An 18,953-nucleotide genomic window follows, 5' to 3' on the forward strand; every position below is an offset into this window, starting at 1 on the left:
GCCCAACACAGAGACAGCAGCCCCTGCCCTCAGCAGTTTTATTGGTTGAAGCAGAGCAGAGCCTGTAGCACACAGGGGATTGTGGGGTGGCTAGATGCTGGAACTATGTGGTCTCCAAGCCATGGTGGTAGTGGTGGGGAAAATAGAAGAAAACTCTGGAACCCTCCAGCTGACTCTTGCCAGGACCTCAGGGTCTCCTGGCTTGGCCCATAAGTCCTAGCTTGTGGCACTGATTCATAATACTTAAGAGGCTCCCAAGGTGAGTCGGTGCATTACCACTAAGAACACCAACCCACTCCCAGCCAATGAAGCCAGCTCTGAGCTGTAGCCATCAAAAGCACCAGCAGGAAATAGTTGCTCCAGGGTGGAAAGAATCATGATCGTCCCCTTCCCCTTGTCTCTGAGGTTTGGGGGCTTGTCATAAACTCCTGTGGAAACAGCAGAATTGGATAAGTGAGGAATTTACTGGGCATCCAGGAATGTGCCATTTTAGAGCATTAGTGACCAAGCTGAGGGACACTTCATAATTAACCCCCAAAGTCCTAAGCTCTGAGATTGACCATCGGTGCAGAAACTACCACATTGGGAAGCCACTAGGAAAAAGTCCCCTGTCCCTAATGACAAGTTTTGTTATCTGTGCTTAAAGGCCTGAAAGGACTCAGCTATCCATCCAGGGATGGACATGAGGGCCTCACCCTTCCCAGACCTCCCCTTACCTGCAGAAGCCTCATTTGCCTCGCCAGGCTGAGAGGTTCAACTTGGGGATTTGTCTGCAGCTCACAAAGCCCCGGGGGTAGATGTTGGCCCTGAAGATGTCCCTCGAAACGGTGGTGATACCAGTATTGTCACATATAATTCGAGATAAGGAAATCCGGCTCAGGGCCCTGCGCTGTCTCTTGGTGAAAACACCCCATTTCTGCCACCAGAACCTACCAGGAGGTCAAGAGATATGGGAGAATGAGCACCTGTCTGTGCTGGGTATTTTATATACAGCATTTCCTGCACTTCTCACAACTTTTTGCAAGTTTTATAAGTGAAGAAACAGACTCAGTGATTAAATAAATTGCCCAGTATTAAGAGCACAGTAACTTATGTGGCCGGGGCTGGATATGAACCCCGGGCAGATGCCACATCCAAATATGGAGTTGGCTATTAAGCCATAGCTTATCGCAAGGAAACCAGATTTTGCTCCTTTCCCCTCATGTCTCTAGGATCTGCTACCCAGGACAGTAAGGCTGACAAATCTCTCCTAGGATTAAGGAGAGACTTAGGCAATGTCAGCCTTGCTAGGTCAGGGTCTCTGTCCCTTGGACCCAGCTTTCTAGGGAGGAGCCTCGTAGTCTTAGATCTCTTGAACTTGAGTGAAATGCAGCTAAAAAGAAGCCTCTTTCCTCTGTTGTTAGTCTTGGAATTCTAATGTTTTTCTGCTCTGCCTCTGGTGCTGATGTCTTGTAGTGTGGGTCACTTACCTGTCTCCATCTCGGGCTCTTCTGAACTGGTTCTCAAAAAGACAAGCCAGAAGAGGCCCCACTCGGGCCCCCGGCAAAAGAGGCTCTGCAATGGCCCCGATCCAGATGTCAATGTTGTCAGGCGTCCCGTACAAATTTAGAAATTTCCTTGCCAAATCATGGTTTTTCAGCACCCGGCCTAGCTGTGCCAGGTTCCGGGGCTGGGAGAGCCCACAGAAACGCCTCCACGCATTGTACCCTGTGTGGGAGAGGGGAGAATCGGCCTCAGCTGTGTTGATCTCCCATTAACCTTTTTCCCCACAAGTTCTCCAGAGACAGCTGTGGTCACTCAATATTGGGCCAAACAAGAAGATCCATGCTGGTCTAAACACCAGGTCAGTGTCCTTTAATTTAAAATGCAAGTGGACAGCAGGGCTTTGTAAGCATCAGACTGAGGGATGTGTCTAAATGTAAAAAGCTGTTGTAACCAAAAACAACCACAAATCTGACATTTATTGATATTATTGGGTGGATGTACATTAGTTAGGTACAGTACCCCAAACATAAAAATTCATGTTTGTAGAATGAATGAGTGAATGAATGAGCAAATAAATGAATGAACAAACCAACAAATGAAAAGCATGGATAAAATTCACCTACTCAGAAAAGGACCACACACTGAGTAGCCATTATTACAAAGTGCATTTTGAGGGTGATAAAAATGTCATGATGTTAGATCATGGTGGTGACTGAACAACTCAACATACTAAAATCACTGAATTATGTACCTTATGAGAGTGAATTTTATGGTGTGCTAATTATATCTCAATTGATTCTTAAAAAGGGTTTTATGTAAGAACCTTCCAGAAACTAGTGACATTGATTTCTCAGCTATCAGGATCCTACACCAGGATCAAGCCATGTGATATGCTGTGGACAATCAAGTTGAGAGGTAACTTTGCCATGACCTGAAGAAACACCAGCTCCATATCATCAGTTGAACTACAACTCACAAACACTGTTCCCCAGCCAAACAAAGGACAACTGTACAGTGTTTATCATCACTAAGCACTGTTGCTTGAATATTTCTTGGGAGCCCCCAAAACTGTGAGGTGCTTTTATGATGTGTTAATTATATCCAGTATATTTAAAGTCAAACAATCATGACTTGTCCAAAGTCCCTTCACTATCAAGATCATTCAGTTCCAAATTTGGTGTTGGACTTAGGAGGAGACTGCAAGAGCTGCCATCTAGGTAATATTTCTGGGATGTCATGGAAGGAACCAGTGTCAGAGGGGAACAGAAAGTCACTGTGGGACAATTTATGTGGCTAGCAATCTCAGGCCTCCAGCAGGGGGCGCCCACAGCTCCTTAGTTGTCAGGAGCACCCAAGTTTAAGGAGGCAAGAAACTACTGAGTGCCTGCTGAGGTGAGTGCAGTAGACAGTAGCAAGTTCCCTGACTCCTTTATGCATGAGAAGATCTTCTGGGGTGATGGGGTTCTATCTAGACAGGAGGTAGGAGACAGGGAAGGAGGGAGGGGCAAGACAGTGGCTGAAGGCCCCCCTAAAGGAATTGAATGGGGTTGACACTGGGAAGAAGGGGGGACATTTCAGATTTTTATTACTTCTTACTTGTATTATCTCGGACAAATCCCTAGCTGTCTCTGAGCTTATTTTCTCCTCTATAACGTGGCAGTTATAGCTGCTTGTCAAGGTCGTTAGAGAGACTAAATGAGTTATATATGAACGTGCTTATTCTTTCTTTTTTCCTGGTATAGTCTTTTATCAAATAACTAATGCGGCCTTAATTTTATTCCATTTGTTCCTTGCCTCTAGACTCTTTGACTTTTACCCCACCGGAGCAAGAAGCCAGTTTCCATAGCCTTGATTGTAGCCTTTCTCCTTGGAACTTGCCAGGGAGGTGGCGATTGAAGCAGTTCTCTGCCTTTTATATCTACCACTTTTCTCTACTTGGAAAGTCCTTATCTCCTTTTTTCCAGCTCCTGCACTCAAATCCTTGTCCTGTGGTGAACCTAAAGCTGGAGGCCCTACAGCATATGGGGAGGACTTGGCAGGATGGCTTTCAAAGGCTCCCAGGGGTGCTTTGGTACATCAGCCTCAGCCTTGAGTGCTCTGCACCCCTGCACATCCTGTAGACAGTTCCTATCAGAAAGAGGCTCCCAGGTCTTCTCTGAACCCCATGAGCAGCCCACACCCGAGTGAAGCCTGTGAGGAGAGACAGGCATTCCCTTACCTGGAAGGCCGTGGTCTCGGCTGCGTTGCATGTTGAGAGCCGCCAGGTCCAGCCCAATCCGTCTTACTTGCCTAAACAGTCGGTCCCGGAGCTCATCCACCAGCATAGAATCTTGACGGTTCAGCTTTGCTGGAGTAGCCATGAGGCCTCGGAGAATGGGGTCAATGCCACCTGGTGGCAGGGAGTGAGAGCAGCACTGATTGGACCAACCTCTGAGAAGCCCCTGATGCCAAGCTAGCTAGACCTGCACAAGCCAGCTGCATATTTTCTAATGTTTGTTAGAACCTCTGTGGGTGGACATGAGGGAGCTGGAGCTGGGAGGGATTAACCCACTTCTTAAAAGAGGGAAGGTGAGCTCCTTGCAGGTCCACAACGTGCCAGGCTAACACAGGTCTCAATCCCCTCATCCCTCAGGGCCTGGGAGGTCCATGCTTGAGGGTCTTGCTGGCCCTGCCTTTTCTCTACAGTCCTGGGGAGACATTAGCAGCAGCCTTCGACACAGCCTGGCCTCCTGGCAGTCAGCTGGACCCACCTGGGGGAGGGAGTGCTTCCCACCCTCTCTTGCTTTGCCTGTGGAAAGCCTCACCCTCATGCACAATTCTCCAACTGGCAAAGAATGCAGAGCTTAGTGGAACACGGGAGTTGGGTGCTGAGGCCTGGTATCGGCTGTCCAAGCGGAACATGAAGGGCTGCAGCATGGTGTGGCCAAAGCGGAAGGCCAAGGTGAAGACATTGGCCACACGTGGGTCCACGTTGGAGCAATACCCTCTGTAGGACCCCAGGGTTCTTCTGGCCCGGGCCTTTCCCAGAACTAAGGGCAGAAAATCCCTGTAGGTGATGATCTGTCAGAGAAGACATACAAAGAATGTGTCCTGAATGGCTGCCCAACCCACATCTGGCCTTCAGATGGACTCATGCCTTCAAAGGGTTGCTCAGACATAGCAAGTCATTATGATTATCATGTCAAATTTGGCAATGTTAATTTCCCATTGATAGGTGAGATACGGAAGGCCAGAGAGGTTGAGTGTCAAGTGTCAAGGGCAATTAGTTGTGACTAATTAGCAGCAGAACCCATGGTAGAGGTACCCCCCACCCCCACCCCCTGTCAAGGCACATCCCCAAGCATGTGCTGAGAAAGGTGGAAGCCACTCCCTCAGATTGTTCCTCAGGCCAGGTTGTTTTCTGGGGGATGCTGGGACCCAGGGTCCCTACCTGGACCATGGCCCCCACGATCTTCCGAGCCTCATTATACAGCTTATCTCCACTCCAGCGAGGATTGAGGCGTCTCAGTTCAGTGGCCAGCCGGTTGTGCTCTCGCACAAAGAGGGTGTGCATGGACGCCAGTTTGGGGGTTTCACTTGATCGAGAATCACCTTGAAAAACCCAAGTTCAGAGTTGCCAAAGCCCTGCCCAGAGAGAGTCTTTGTGCAAGGGCAGATGGAGGTCTGGGGTCTGGGGAGATGGAGTGAACCTAGCTCTACCCTCGCTCCATCTTCCTTGATTTGCCATGAGGCTCCTCACTGACCACCACCCTCCTCCCAATACTACAGCCCAGGAGGGGGAGCAGAGTGGGGTCTTGCGTCCCTAAGTGGCTGGAGAGGTTAGGGCCAGGTGAGGAGCACAAGGCAGCTACTTGTTCTCAAATGGAAAGACCTTTGCCTAATGATTCTATGTACAAAATGACCAGATTCATAGCCCAGGACAGCTATGGTGGGAGACCTGGAGGACTCTTGGAACCTTGATTTTGGGACTGCATGCCTGTCTATCTGCAGCTATTTGCATATGCTCTACCAAGGGCTGTATCTTTTCCCATCTTAGGACTTGGTTACATGTTGCTCTCCCCAGGAAGTCAGAGGGGAAAGTCAAAGAAAGGGAGAGTTGAGCAGAGCCCTACCCAGACCAGAGCAAGTAAATTCAGTCATCTGCTATCTTCAAACAAAGCCTTGTAGCACAAGTCTTGTTAGAGTAAGAAAGACTTCTCATGAATGTACACACTGCTTCTCAGAGGAAACAGATGTACAATTCTTACAAGGTGAGCTGGAGCCACTGGGCTTGAGGCAAGCAGTGGGCCAGAGGAGACGGCAGAGACATGGGAACTATACTGGCTTTACCGGTGGGGGCGCTGCCACTGGAAACTCTTGAGCTCTTTGCTTCTCCTCCCTAACTCTCAGCTTCATCTGTAACATGAGGGTGATAATTTCTGTGTTTCAGAGCTGCTGTGAGGTTTGGGGATGGCCCACTGGAATATCTTGAATAACTGGAAACAATTCCATGATCATTACAACCACACACGGGGGTGGGGGTGGGGGGGGCAAACACTTGGAGGAGAGTTCAAAGTATGCATCCAGAGGAAGGACCAGGGGACAGTGTCTAACAAGCATGTGGGTGGGTGGGGAACTAAAAAAAAATTAGCCTAGAAAAGAAAAATATGTGTAAGTAACAGGTACTTTCAGGTAAGTAAAGGGGTTCCATTTACCTTATCTGAGGTTCCAGAAGCAAGACAAAGAGCAACAGGTCTAGATATTGGATCAAAATAAGGGGAATCCTTCTTACAGCCAGTGGAGCTGCCTAGGAATAGGTTGTGGTGCCTTATAGAGAGTGAGTCCCTCATCTCTGGAAAGTCAATCAGGGATCTCTAGATACACACAGGGATTGGCAAAGGGACTCCTTCCAACTGACTGACTCTCTGATGACCATGCTCAGATATATACCTATGGTGTGAATACTGAGGTCCCCATCCAAGTCCCCTAATCCACTTCCCACCACGACTTCCCAAGACATCATCTTCCCCCAAATCCAACCTGCCAGGAAGCAAGGGATGCGCGCGGAGCGGTTGGTAAGGAGACAGGGGTCATCGTGCAGGTTGTCGAAGGGCAGCAGGGCCCTGCCATTGTCTTGGAAGCGCTGGTTGACCGCCAGCAGCCCCAGGTAGTTGGTCCGGTTGCGGAGCCGAAGGGCGAGGGAGACCTCGCTGCCATACACCATGCTGGCGTCCACAAAGGAGGTGAGCGCATTGATCTGGTTGCGAACTTTGTTCCTGTTTTGGGGGCATGAGGGTGCCGAGCGGAAGAAGGGGATGCAGTCGCGCTGGTTCTTGATGCGGGGATCATTGGGTGGGATCTGAGATGGAAGAGAAGTCAGTCACACCGGCTAGCTCCTCTTGGTCACCACCTCCCACCACACCTTGCTCGAAACTCCTCCCTCCAGGAAGCCCTCCTTGACTCCCCGAGACTCCCACTGCTCAGCCCTTCAGTTGGAGTGTCCTTAGCACTTTTTATCACAGTCACAAAAGGTTAGAAATGCATGAGGCTTTTGAAACTATTTAGGGCCTCCTCTTGCAGGTGGGGAAACTGAACCTCTTTGAGTGGGGATGTGACAACCATTTGGCAGGAGAGATGGGATTAGAATTTAGTTCTGACAGTTCAGCCTGTGCTCCTTTAATACCCAGCAGCTGGACAGACACTTCCTAAGCTCCTTTCTTTTCAGATGCTTTGGAGACAATGAAGGTCTAAAAACTCAGTATAGGCCTGGCACAGTGGCACATGCCTGTAATCCCAGCCACTGGAGAGGCGGAGGCAGGAAGATCACGAGTTCAAGGCCAGCCGCAGCAATTTAGTGAAGCCCTAAGCAACTTAGCAAGACCCTGTCTCAAAATAAAAAAATAAATAAATAAAATAAAAGGGGCTTGGGAAGCATCTCCATAGTTAAGTGCCTTTGGTTTCAATCTCTGGTACCGAAATAAACAAACAAAAACCTAGTGCAGGAGGCAGGAAACTGACAGTGCAGTGCAAACACGCACAACTAAGTGACCAAACTGAGGGGCATTTGCTATGCTTGATATAGACCTGAGAAAGCTCTGCAGAGGAGGTACCCTGCACCAGGAAGTACTGTGTGTCCCCCTCCACTCCAGCAGAGACTCTGTCTGCTCCTGGGATTCTAGATTCCTTTCTTTTCTTTTCTTTTTCTTTTTCTTTTTTTTTTTTTTTTTGTGTGTGTGTGTGTGCCTATGCCCCACACCTTCCTTGCCTTCTGGATTGAAGGGTACAATCCTGCTCCCAGCCCACATCAGGAGGTGCCCAGGGCTGCAGGACCCTTGGACCACCCTGAGGAGAGAAGGACAGGAGCCAAGAGACCCTAAGAGCTTCCAAAAGTAGAGGCTTTTGCTGTTGGAATCAGCCCCATGGCTGAGGCCTATTCCCAATCAGTCACTCCTCCATAGACCTCTAACTAAGCCTCTGGCAGGTTGCCCACTGCCACCCTGGTCTATGCCCAGCTATGTTTCTTGGTGTCTGGATTACACCCCAGCTCCTTCAGGATGGGGTTTCAGCCTCTCAGATCCCCACCCGCAGCCCACTGCCTGAGTTGGAGGCCTTCACAGGGGCCTGGGTACCTTGATGGGAAAGCATGGGGGCAGCTGGGCACAGGTCTTCTCACAGTCAACGCCTGCAGTGAAGGATACTCTGGCTGGAGACTCAGGGGAGAAGTCCAGGTCATGATCAATGAACTGGCCCCACTGCATGAACATGAGGGCCCGGCCCCGGTCAGAGGCCAGCCTCTCATTGGGGAAGCGGACAATCTGGTTGGAGACAGCCCGGACCTGTGGGGAAATAAGGTCAGCAAGGGGCTTGGACAGTTGATCTACAAGGTGCTGGAGCCAACCCAAGACTCAGGTGAGAGCAGCAGCGGCCCCTGCTGGAGCTGATGCAGCCTCTCCTCCTCTTCTGCCCTGAACTCTCCAGTCCTCCTGTGTCCCAGAAGATGTAGCCCTCCCTGTTGTGGCCATCATTCCTAGAATTCTGGTCTCTGGCCTAAATCCTGAGGAGCCCAGCAGTTAAGAGAAGGAGAGGGGCCGGGTCAGTGACTCAGACTCCCCAACTCTTACACAGTGGTAAATAGAATAAATTGTTAGATTGACGTATAGACCCGTAGATGATAGAACTGACTCACAGATGTGTGGAATGGTTTTAAAGGGGTAAATAAAAAAGAGAGAACTGGCTAGATAGATGGAAGGATCAATAGAAGAAAAATTTACAAAGATATTGACGGGGGGGAGATGACAAACTGTCATATTGACATATGAAGGGAAAATTGATAAACATGAAACTTATAGATTCAGCCAGATTAAGGTGTATAGTGCTTTATGCTTAACAAGATACTTTGCCACTAAGGCTTTCCGAAAAGAAACAATTAATATTGTTATGGCTAAGATTAAGAGACCATGTCCTTATATGACTTTATTTAATATTTGTGCTAACTCTATGAGGCAGCATTTTCTGCCATATTATAGATGAGGAAACTGAAACACAGGAAGTGATCTTTTTTGTCCAAAGCCCCCCCCCCCATGTGGTGAGCGGGAAACTCTGAGTTTGATTCCTGTCTGCCTCACTCTGGGCTGTTTTACTCCCTGTATTTAAAAGAGATGAAGCAACCTCCAGACCCTCCACCCTGACTCACAAGAGGGAGGAGGAAACCATTGCGCTTCTTGCCAGGGGTCCAGCCGAAAGGGAGCGACAGTCTGTCCTCATACTCAGCAGGCAGCCAGCGGGCCAGGGCCTGGTTGGAGGCCCCCAGCCAGGGTCTCTTCCTGTAGCCACGGATGGGTGGGATTAGTGGGGTTCAGGGACATGGAGGAAGGCAGCGGGGAAAGTGGCCCCTGGCACCCACTTGTTGTTACATCTCCCAGTGATGGTGCGGTACTTATCGCTGCACTTCTCAGCCTGGTCCTGAGGAGCGCAGCCAGTGGCCCGGGACAGCAGGTGCAGCTGATGCTCTGTTAGCACATCTGGAGGACAAGTGGGAGGGGTCCTGAGTCTGGAGTCCTAGCCCCTTCCTGAGCTGGCCTGCTCCATCCCTTTACCATCCCTCCTCCCCAGGGCTGTGCACCCGCCTCTAATCCTGGCTTCCTTCCACTTCCAGCCCAGCGCAGGCCCTGGGGGTTCAATGGGGAGCATAGTACCAGTGACATTGAAGGGTCTGGATGTCCAGGGTTGTAACTTCTCTTCCAGTAGCCCTAAGGCCACATGCATATAATCAGCTGCCCGAACAACTGTCCTGGTGGCTGCTATGGGTTGCTTGAAGTAGGACAGGAGGTCCATGGGGCTGGCAGAGCCGCTGCGAAGGCGCTGCTTGATGCTGCCCGGGAAATGAGGAGGGAGGGCTGGAAGAAGGTGCAGAGCCACCCACTAGAGCCCCAGCCCAGAGGGTGAGTCATCAGGACAGAGCAGGCAGACCAGGATGAAGGGAGGGAGGTTCTCTACCAACCGTGGCAGTCCCATGGCACCCAGGGGTGGGTGTTGGGTGAGATGACTGGCTGGAGCGACCCTGCCCCACTGACCCTCCCAGGCCCAGACAGCCCCCCAGACCCAGGTCCACCTCTTCTGGGTCCGATTGTAGGCAGCATCCACCAGCAACTTGGCTTCTGCTATGCAGTCCTGAAGGAGCGAGTTCTCTACCGCCCTGGGGGTGGCTGTTCAAAGGATGGGGACTGAAGGTCTAAGGGAGCCAGAAGACCCCCCAGATCCACCTGCTTCTCCGCCATTCCCCTCCCCTCAGACTGTCCCTCTTCCTTGGCTGTCCAAGGGGCTGTTACCTGAGACAGTGCTGTCACCGGGGTAGGGGAGGATGAGTGTGGCTAGGACCCCAGCCAGGCTCAGGAGCAGCCGCATCTCCACGGTAAGACCTCCAGCCACAGCTGGGTGAGAGACACCCTCAGCCTCAACAGGGTGGAGGTGGTGTCCCTTGATCCCTTCCTGCCCGGAGGACCCCCAGGTGACCTCTCACCCACTCCTGCTCTTCTCCAGAAGTAGCTGGGAAGGGGCTTTTATATTCCATCCTGGGGTCGGGGAGGGCAGCTCTGGGCCACGGGAGCCCCACCCCTTGGGTGGAGCTCTGCGCCCTCTGGTTGACATTGGTACACCCCACCCCACCCTGGCCTTTTTCAGCTTGGTGACATCCTCCCTCCTACCCACTTGCTCCACCTCCACCCTCTCCTAAGGAGTCAAGGGATGCATTTCTCCCAAGGCCAGGAGCAGTGCCTGGGACACAGGTCTTGCCTAATCCATATCTGCAGGATGCCTGAGGAGGAGTGTGCCTCAGAAGGTCCTCCCCAACACAGCACAAGTTCTGGAATTCAGTAGGTGCTCAGAAGTAGATGTTTGTTGAGTGAATGAATGATATATGATCAATGATTTGACTCCTCCCCTCGCCTCTCCAGTCCTACCAAGATGCCCGGGAGAGGTGAAATGATGACTGAGGCAAAGCTTGAAATACCTCTAGGGGCTATTTGGGGTCCCAGTAAAATGTCACAGGTAAGATACTGGGTGAGGGAACTGAGGACCTGCAGGGCTTTAGGCTTCTCCAGGTGTTTCCTCTGCGCCCAGCAGTTCTGGGTTATTCTGAGCAGGAGGTTTAGACTCTGGTCCTCTGGGCTGGACTAGAGGTAGCTTGTTGCTGTGGCTCAGACTGTCCTGAGTTTCAGTCTGGCTCCATCACTAGCAGTGTGGCTTTGGGGGAACCCCCATTTCCAAAGCTTAAATGTACATGTACTCCAGGCAGTCTGTCCCCGAGGGCCCATTCCTCTCACACCTCTGTCCTTGCCTGCCTTGCCTTTGCCCCTTCTTTGGGTGGACATGTCCATTCCTTACTCAGTGTGGACCTTGGACGCGCTCCAGAACCCCCACAAGGGTTCCCGTCATCCTTGTCTCCTCCGCCCTCCCCGTTCCACCTCAACCTGCCCAGTGCCCTCCCTGCCCCCTCCTCCCACAGCAACGACACCAGCCTCAGCAGTTGCTCTTGACACAGCCACTTGCTTTGGCAACTCCTTTCACAAGCTCCAGTTGATGGCCCAGGCCCCCCGATCTTATCTCCTGTTTTCAGCAGAAGCCCCTGACCTATGACACAAGGGCCTGCGTGGAAAGTCATAGTGTAGGTGCTGAAAGTACAGTGGGTTCCTTGCTGACCCACTGGGTGACTTTGGGTAAATCACCCACCCATACACACACCTGGACCTCAGTTTCCAAATTTGTGAGACAGAACAGTGATCCTAATGCAGGAGAGAGCTCTTTAAGATTGTAGCATGGTCCTCAACTGTGGGTCAGACCTCCCTTGTCCTCAGGAGACCAGATGCCTTGGGTTGGAGCCAGGTGGGGTGTATGAGGCCCAGGTCACCCTCTTCCCAGGGTCTCTGCACTCAGAGTGAGCTCTGCTTTTCTACTTATTCAGCAATATTGAGTTGTGCAAGGGTTTGGCCACAGCTATGAACCCAAGTCAGAACCCTGGGTCCTAGACACAGCCCTCCCTGCCAAGTTGGCCAATGTCTTGGGATTTTTTGACCTGTGGATTGCTTATGGTGGTGATGAGAGGCAAGCAGAAGGAAAGGGCCCACTGAGGAGCCCTGCACAAGCAGACTATGGAGGCAGGTTCTGGGGTGCTGCTGGGGCTGGGTCCTTGCATCAGGACTGGCAGACAGAGGTGCAGACAGGCAGGCTAAAGGAAAATCAAGTCTGCCGCCTGGTTGCCTGGCCCATGGGGACGAAGGATCCTTCATCCAATGCTCTGCTGCCATCTTACAGGACCTGATCCTAGGTCCTGGCCACCTTGACCTTCTACCTACAAAATTCACCTTTTTTGTAACAGAGCCCCCTTTGAAATTAAAAGCTTCAACTCCCCAACTTCCTGTAAAATTGTTTTTCAGCAAATGAATTTCCTTACGCTGAGCATGAAAACTGAGGAACCTGCCCGAAAGCCTGAGCAGACATCAGCAAAGTTTGAAAAACCAGAATTGTGCTGGGCTCAGTGGCGCATGCCTGTAATCCCAGCAGCTTGGGAAACTGAGGCAGGAGGATTGTGAGTTCAAAGCCAGCCTCAGCAACTTAGTGAAGCACTTAGCAACTCAGTGAGACCCTGTCTCTAAATAAAATACAAAAAAAGGGGGCTAGGGTTGTGGCTCAGTGGTTAAGCACCAGTGGGCTCAATTCTCAGTACAGAAAGAAACAAAGACCAGAATTGTAACAGACCTCTATCTAACACAGCCTGGCTGAATCTGCATATGTATATTTCTGGGCTATAAATTGTAACATTCCTGTAGGACAGGCAGAGGCAGAGTAGCTTCTTTCCCAGTTTGGGACAAACTGCAATTAAATTCACGTTTCCTTTTTTTTTTTTTTAATGGTGCTCGGGATTGAACCCAGGGCCTTTGCATGCGAGGCTAACGCTCTACCAGGTGAGCTATATCCCCAGCCCTCATGTTTTCTTTTAATAAGATCTCTCTGATTTCTAATGTGGGCAGGGTACTGACTAGGCCAGATGCTTGAGCTGCAGTACTCAGCACCCAGGAGCCTAATGAGGTCAGTATAGAGAGATGACTACGCTTTCAACACCTGAAGCAAGCCTGAGGCCACCTCCGTACTGGCAGATGGGGGTCTTTCTGTTGTCTACCTGGTAGAGTCCTTAGGAGAATCAGTGTGAATTGCTAACACCAGTGGTGCCTGGTCCAAAGCAGGTGCTCAACAGTGTTGCTGAATAAGCTTTGTTGTTTCCTTGATTGAGCTCATTTGAGGTTGTTGCTCAAGGGCAGAAATTTCCATCAGCTTGAAGGGAGGTAGGTGCAGTGAGTGCTAGGGCTTTGCAGACCCTTCAGGGCTGGTCACCTGGAAGGGAGGCCTCCAAAGCAAGGATTGTTGGTCCCTGTCTTTCTGGGGTAGGGCACTGGAAATTGACCACAAGGACAGTGATGGAGGCCCCCCTCTAGCCTTGGCATCCACTGTGTGGCCTTCACCAGGGAGCAAGGTCTTTATCGTGGTCTGCTTTGACATGTGCTTTTTAAGGACCAGTCACATGCAGGGACCAGAAGAGGGGCCATAGTCCCTCTGCCGTTCCCCATGGGCTTTTTATCATGCCAACTGGGACCTCAGTGAAAGTTTTCCCTAGGGGATTAGCTTTGCCCAGTGGCAACCTTTGCCCAGTATGACTCTGGAGGTGTATTATTTTTTGATCTCTCTCTCCTCTATATACTAAAATCATTATTAGTAATATTTATTAAATGAAATAAGTTATAGTTGGGGCTGGGGTTGTGACTCAGTGGTAGAGCGCTTACCTAGCATGTGCGAGGCGCTGGGTTCCATCCTCAGCACCACATAAAAATAAATAAATAGAATAAAGGTATTGTTCCTTGAGGACAATAGTTGTCCATCTACAACTAAAAAAAAAACAAACATATTTTTTAAAAAGTAATAATGGCCAGAAAATAAATGTGTGAATTTTCTTTTATTGGGCTTCGTTTATATAATCATGCCAATAAAAAAATACAACTAAAGATATTACACTATTAAAAAAAGAATAATGGGGCTGGGGTTGTGGCTGAGTGGTAGAGTGCTTGCCTAGCATGTATGAGGCACCGGGTTCAATTCTCAGCACCATATATAAATAAATGAATAAAATAAAGGTTAATCAACATCTAAAAAATATATTTTAAAAAATAGTGGAGTAACACTTTAATTATACAAATAGTTTTAAATAAAAGAAAAACACCTACATAGTGGTAGTTTTAATACTTAAGTCTATAATTACAGTTTCTATTTTCTTGATTTGTTTTTTTTTAGTTTTTAAATGAACAATTATAAAGAGGAGAATAAATTCAATCTTAGAGATATGATTAAAATTCAGGGTTCTGGGGTTATGGTTTTCCTCGCACGTGTAAGGCCCTCAGTGCGATCCTCAGCACCACATTAAAAAAAAAAATAAGAGTTATAAAAAAAAAACTCAATAAACATTTCATGAGTGAAATAAAATTGACACTTAAAAATACTCCACAGTTTGCACTCATTCACTGTTTTAAATACAATTTAAAACCACAGTGTTCATTACAACCTCTGTGTCATCGTTGTTTATATCAAATCAGCTGTTTAAACAGAATACACAGTGCTGTTGGCGGGACCTGGGACCTGTGGCTGAAGCCTGCCTGCCTGTTTTTGGACAATTAGCAGTTATTCTCAAAGCAAATACACGTAGCTGTGGAAGTCACTGAATTATTGGGAATCATCTGAATTAACTTCTATATAGAGGGCAGTGCTTATTAAGGATATGCAATAAAAATGCACTAACTTGAAGCTTGCGTGGTTTACCAATTGCAGCAATTTGGGGGACTATAGATCAACCCAAGCTCTTGTTGAGAAGGAGAATTTTTATTACTAAAATTATTTAGAATTGCCACCCCGTGGTGATCGTAGTAAGCAATCTGTCCTTCCGTCTGTGTTGTGTTGTGAGCAAATTCCCTACGGACAACACACACCTTGTTTTCTAAAAAAAATATTGCTTAATATTCTCTAAGTTGTAGATGGAAACAATACATTTATTTTATTTGTTTATTTCTATGTGGTGCTGGGGATCCAACCCAGTGCCTCACGCATGCTAGGCAAGTGCTCTACCACTGAGCCACAACACCGGCCCTTGCCCCTCTCTTTTACCTTCACTAAATGACAAGTCAGGAGGCTTTTAAGTCCTTCCATTCCCTCAAGCCCCCCCCCCACCACATACATAAACACACACACACACACACACACACACACACACACACACACACACTTTGGGTCCCTGGGGAGAGGGAGGAAGGGAGCACTGGACTCTGAGCACTTGGAGGGAGAACGGGCCGCTCATGCTGTACTGGAATCCGCCCTTGCAGGCCCCAGCTGGGCTGGGTCACTCTGTGGGATCCATGCACAATATCTCTTTGGCAGCTGTCAGGGATCCCCAGATCCTTCCACAGTTTCGCAGGCCTGCAGGACCTCTCCAGCCTCCACCCACTTCTCACCAGCCACCAGGCTCCAGCTTGATCTCCCTAAAGTTTCCTGATGCACTGTCTTCCCCTCACCTCTGGGTCCGTACATGTCCCCTTGTCAGACTAACTTCTACTCATCTTGTCGCCTGGGTTGGGTTGTCACCTCCTCCAGGAAGCCTTCCTCAGCCCTTTCCTATTCAGACCCCAAATTCGGTCTCAGCTGCAGGGCATCCCACACTGATGCCTCCTCAACATATATTGTGCTGTACCGAAGGAACGCTGTCACCTTGTCCATCCCTGGACATGTGCCGAGCACCTTGGGGACCTCAGGCCTGATCTTGCTGGCAGTTGTATATCTAGCACCCAGCACAAGGCTAGGCCCAGGGCCGGTGCTCAGGAATGTTGTAGGACAAACAGGAGAGTGTACTTAACTCCAGGAGTTCACATAAGCTTCCCACCTGGAAGGGAAAAAAAGTCACCTTATACAGCCACTGGGATTTCCCAAACCTCCAGGGGACAGTGGGGCCACGCCCAGGGTCTTGACCCCAATAGGCCAGGGGGATGGGGTGAGGAAGGGGGTGGAGGCCATAATGGAGGTGATGTAGAGATGGGAGGGCTTTAGGGTGGGCACTAGGTGGTCCCCCAGGGCAAGTTAAGAGGCAGGAGCCCCGAGCTCTGGGTGATTGGAGTGGGTGCTGCTCAAGGGCTGTGAGCATGAAGAACCCACTGAGCATGGAGGCCACATGCTGGGGACAGTGTGAGTGGGGCACCCCATGGGGTTGGGTGTTTGGGAGGCCTGTGTGAGCTTTTCCCTCAGCAAGTGGTATCCAGAACCCACTGCTGGGCCATGGGGACCTCAGAAGTTGGGGAGTCTCAGAGGTGAGCTCTTCCTCCAAAAGGGAAAAGGGTGAAGTAAAAAGCCAAGGACACCTACACAGACCCATGAAAAAAAGGCCACTCTTGGGATGCCAGGAGGTGGCAAGTCTGCTTGGAGACTGGGATAAGAGGGACAGAAGAAGCTGTGTGGTGTCCTCAGGGACTGGGACTGTGGCTAGAGACAGCCCCTCAACAGTTCCCCCTTCCTTCCAGGGTTGTGGGAGTGTGAGGCTCTGAGGGACTTGGCTCTACAAGCATCCAGTCCCCTCTGCTGGCTTCTCCTGTCCATCTGAACAGCTTTTTCTAGGAAAGGACTCTAAGGGGGTCACAATCTGGCTCCCACCCCGAATCCCATCTCCCCCTACACCCACTGGCTTTCAGCTCCTGAACGGGCCTACCCCTTCCTCCTCCGGTCTCAACCCCGAGGGCTCTTCCCCCTCTGCTGGTGACTCCTTCTGAGTGTCCAGGTCTCATTCACAGGGACCCTTTCCTGGTCCACCCCCCAGACACGATGCAGTTGGTGGGGTCTTCCTCTCCCTAGGCTTCCAACTCCTTTCCTCAAAGTTCACATCATTGTAATTATACTCGTGCCTGTGGTTGGATTTGGTTAAACTCCAGCTCCCTGCAGGTCTGTGGGTGTCCACACAGAATAGCTGTGCACCTGTTTTATGGCTCAGTAGCCCCAACACTTAACATAGTGCCTGGCAAGGAGCCAGATGCTGATTTGTGGAATGGACGCATGTCCTGTGACCTTGCCTGTCATAGTTCTGAAGTTGGGGAAGGGATTTGTGCCTGGACATCTGCCAGGACCAGGGGCATTGCTTTCTCTGGGCCATGCCAGACCTGGGTCAGTGGATGCAGTTGGTTGCAGGCCTGGCCCTGCTAGAATCACATCCAGAACTTGGACCATGAAGGAGGTCTCCCTCCTGGGCACCTTTCAGCTTCAGTACACTTGAACCTTCCCACCCAGCTTCCCTTGGCCAGCTGATAACCTCAAGTTTCTGCAATCACTTTCACAAGAACCGTCCACCAGCCACAGGGGAGCTGCCAGCCACAGGCCTGATTTGATCTCTTTATCTGCTCTGCTCCAACCGCCCCATCCAGACAGCGGGGTCTGAGCAGGGCTTGGGGCCTGGTAGGCCTGCCTCTGCTCCTGTTTTCAGGGGTTCTGGTGGTGGGGTCTTTGGCTTTATTCTAATGATGAGAACACTGACCTGCACAGCGGGAAAGGGCATGGCTCAAACTTCCAAGGCTCCACTTTAGGCCGAGTCCAGGATGGACCAGGAGTTTGTGCACATGTATGTGAATTTGTATATACTTGTGTTCCAGAGCTGAGGACTGACTCCTTTAGGGAGGCAGTTCTGAGTCTCTGCCTTTAGCAAGCCTGGAGGAAACAGGCTTTGGAGAGCTACCTGGTGGTCCAGCACCATCCTGCCTCTTGAGAAAGAGCATGACCTCTCGGATCTGCTAATCAATTCGCCAAAGGGCAGGAAGGTCCAGGAGGCAGAAGGGTCAAAACATGAGAGGTCATAGGTCTAGACTGGGGAGTCAGCCAAGGCAAGCGCCCCTCCCTTGTCTCCTCCCGACTGCCTTGGCCTTCTGTGAGAGGTTGTTACCCCACCTCCTCCATCAGACTGGGAATTCCCAGGAGCAGAGACTGGGGTACAGTAGGGGAATTGTGGCCTTGCAGACAAGGCAGATCCTGTGTCGATTCATGACGTCATGAGTGAGAAGGCTCAAAGGGCCATATGACTCGGAGGGTGCTGCTGTTTGTAGTAACTGGAGCCCTGGCAGCGCTGGAATCCAGCAGGAATGGCTGCAGCTGATGTGCATGATTTCTTGTCCTTGCTGTATGTCAGCCCAGGCCTCACATGTGCTAGGCGAGCGCTCTACCACTGAGCCACAACCCCAGCCCTGGGACCTCATTTTTAATGTTGAAATAAAGAAAAAACAATGCATCATGGTGCCCAGGAAAGGGCCCTCAGGAGGGGTCTGACTTACAAGCCAAGCTCCTAAGGGCACAGATGTGACCTGATCTAGAGAAGCCCCTCTGGTGGCTGGCAGGATGCCTGAGCCTGAGCAAGCAGAGCATGTAGAGTGGGGGCCTGGAGCCCCCTGTGCTTGAGAGGGTCTGGCAAGCCATGCGCTGCTTCCGTTGTGCTGACCCCCAACCCCCCCGCAGGGCTCCTGCGGGCTGACTGCCCCAGCTCTGGGGACAGAAGCCACTCTGAAGCAGGGGCTGGTGGGAGTCTGAGAAGGAGGGCAGCATCCTCCTTCAGTCCCCCATGGCCACACACTGTAAATAAAAACATAACATAGTCTCTCTACAAGAAAGGGCCCACAGAGCCATGTGTGGTACTGCATGCCTATAATTCCAATGATTGGGGGAGGCCGAGGTAGGAGGATTGCAAGTTTGAGGCCAATGTGGGCCTCAAAATAAAAATAAGGACTGGAGATATATCTCTTGTAAAATGCCCCTAGGCTTAATGCCTCACAGTATTAAAAAGAGAGAGAAGAAGAAGAAGAAGGAGAAGGAGAAGGAGAAGAAGGAGAAGGAGAAGGAGAAGGAGAAGGAGAAGGAGAAGGAGAAGGAGAAGGAGA

At 50.4% G+C, this 18,953-nt stretch overlaps 1 protein-coding gene across 1 annotated transcript; it reads right to left on the reverse strand.

Annotated features, from left to right (window-relative positions):
• Nucleotides 1-24: 24 nt before the first annotated feature.
• On the reverse strand, nucleotides 25-10,480 carry Epx (eosinophil peroxidase). The gene is made up of 13 exons (XM_027950346.2): nucleotides 10,293-10,480; nucleotides 10,076-10,169; nucleotides 9,660-9,835; nucleotides 9,368-9,485; nucleotides 9,158-9,287; nucleotides 8,094-8,300; nucleotides 6,505-6,823; nucleotides 4,916-5,076; nucleotides 4,290-4,545; nucleotides 3,704-3,874; nucleotides 1,470-1,707; nucleotides 717-929; nucleotides 25-428 (listed from the first exon to the last, which is right to left on the reverse strand). The coding sequence occupies exons 1-12, from the start codon at nucleotides 10,366-10,368 to the stop codon at nucleotides 728-730; spliced, it is 2,148 nt and encodes a 715-aa protein (XP_027806147.2). The 5' UTR covers nucleotides 10,369-10,480; the 3' UTR covers nucleotides 25-428; nucleotides 717-727.
• Between the last annotated feature and the right edge of the window lie 8,473 nt (nucleotides 10,481-18,953).

This window comes from Marmota flaviventris, chromosome 17, assembly GCF_047511675.1.
Source record: "Marmota flaviventris isolate mMarFla1 chromosome 17, mMarFla1.hap1, whole genome shotgun sequence".
Taxonomy (NCBI): domain Eukaryota; kingdom Metazoa; phylum Chordata; class Mammalia; order Rodentia; family Sciuridae; genus Marmota; species Marmota flaviventris.

What these genes read in the sequence shown, in the direction of transcription:
- Epx (XM_027950346.2), bottom strand. Translation starts at nt 10,368, where the DNA reads ATGCGGCTGCTCCTGAGCCTGGCTGGGGTCCTAGCCACACTCATCCTC. An exon ending in CCGAGACCACGGCCTTCCAG is followed by an intron (nt 1,708 to 3,703) that starts GTAAGGGAATGC and finishes TCTCCCACACAG; the next exon opens with GGTACAATGCGTGGAGGCGT. An exon ending in AGAGCCCGAGATGGAGACAG is followed by an intron (nt 930 to 1,469) that starts GTAAGTGACCCA and finishes ACCTCCTGGTAG; the next exon opens with GTTCTGGTGGCAGAAATGGG.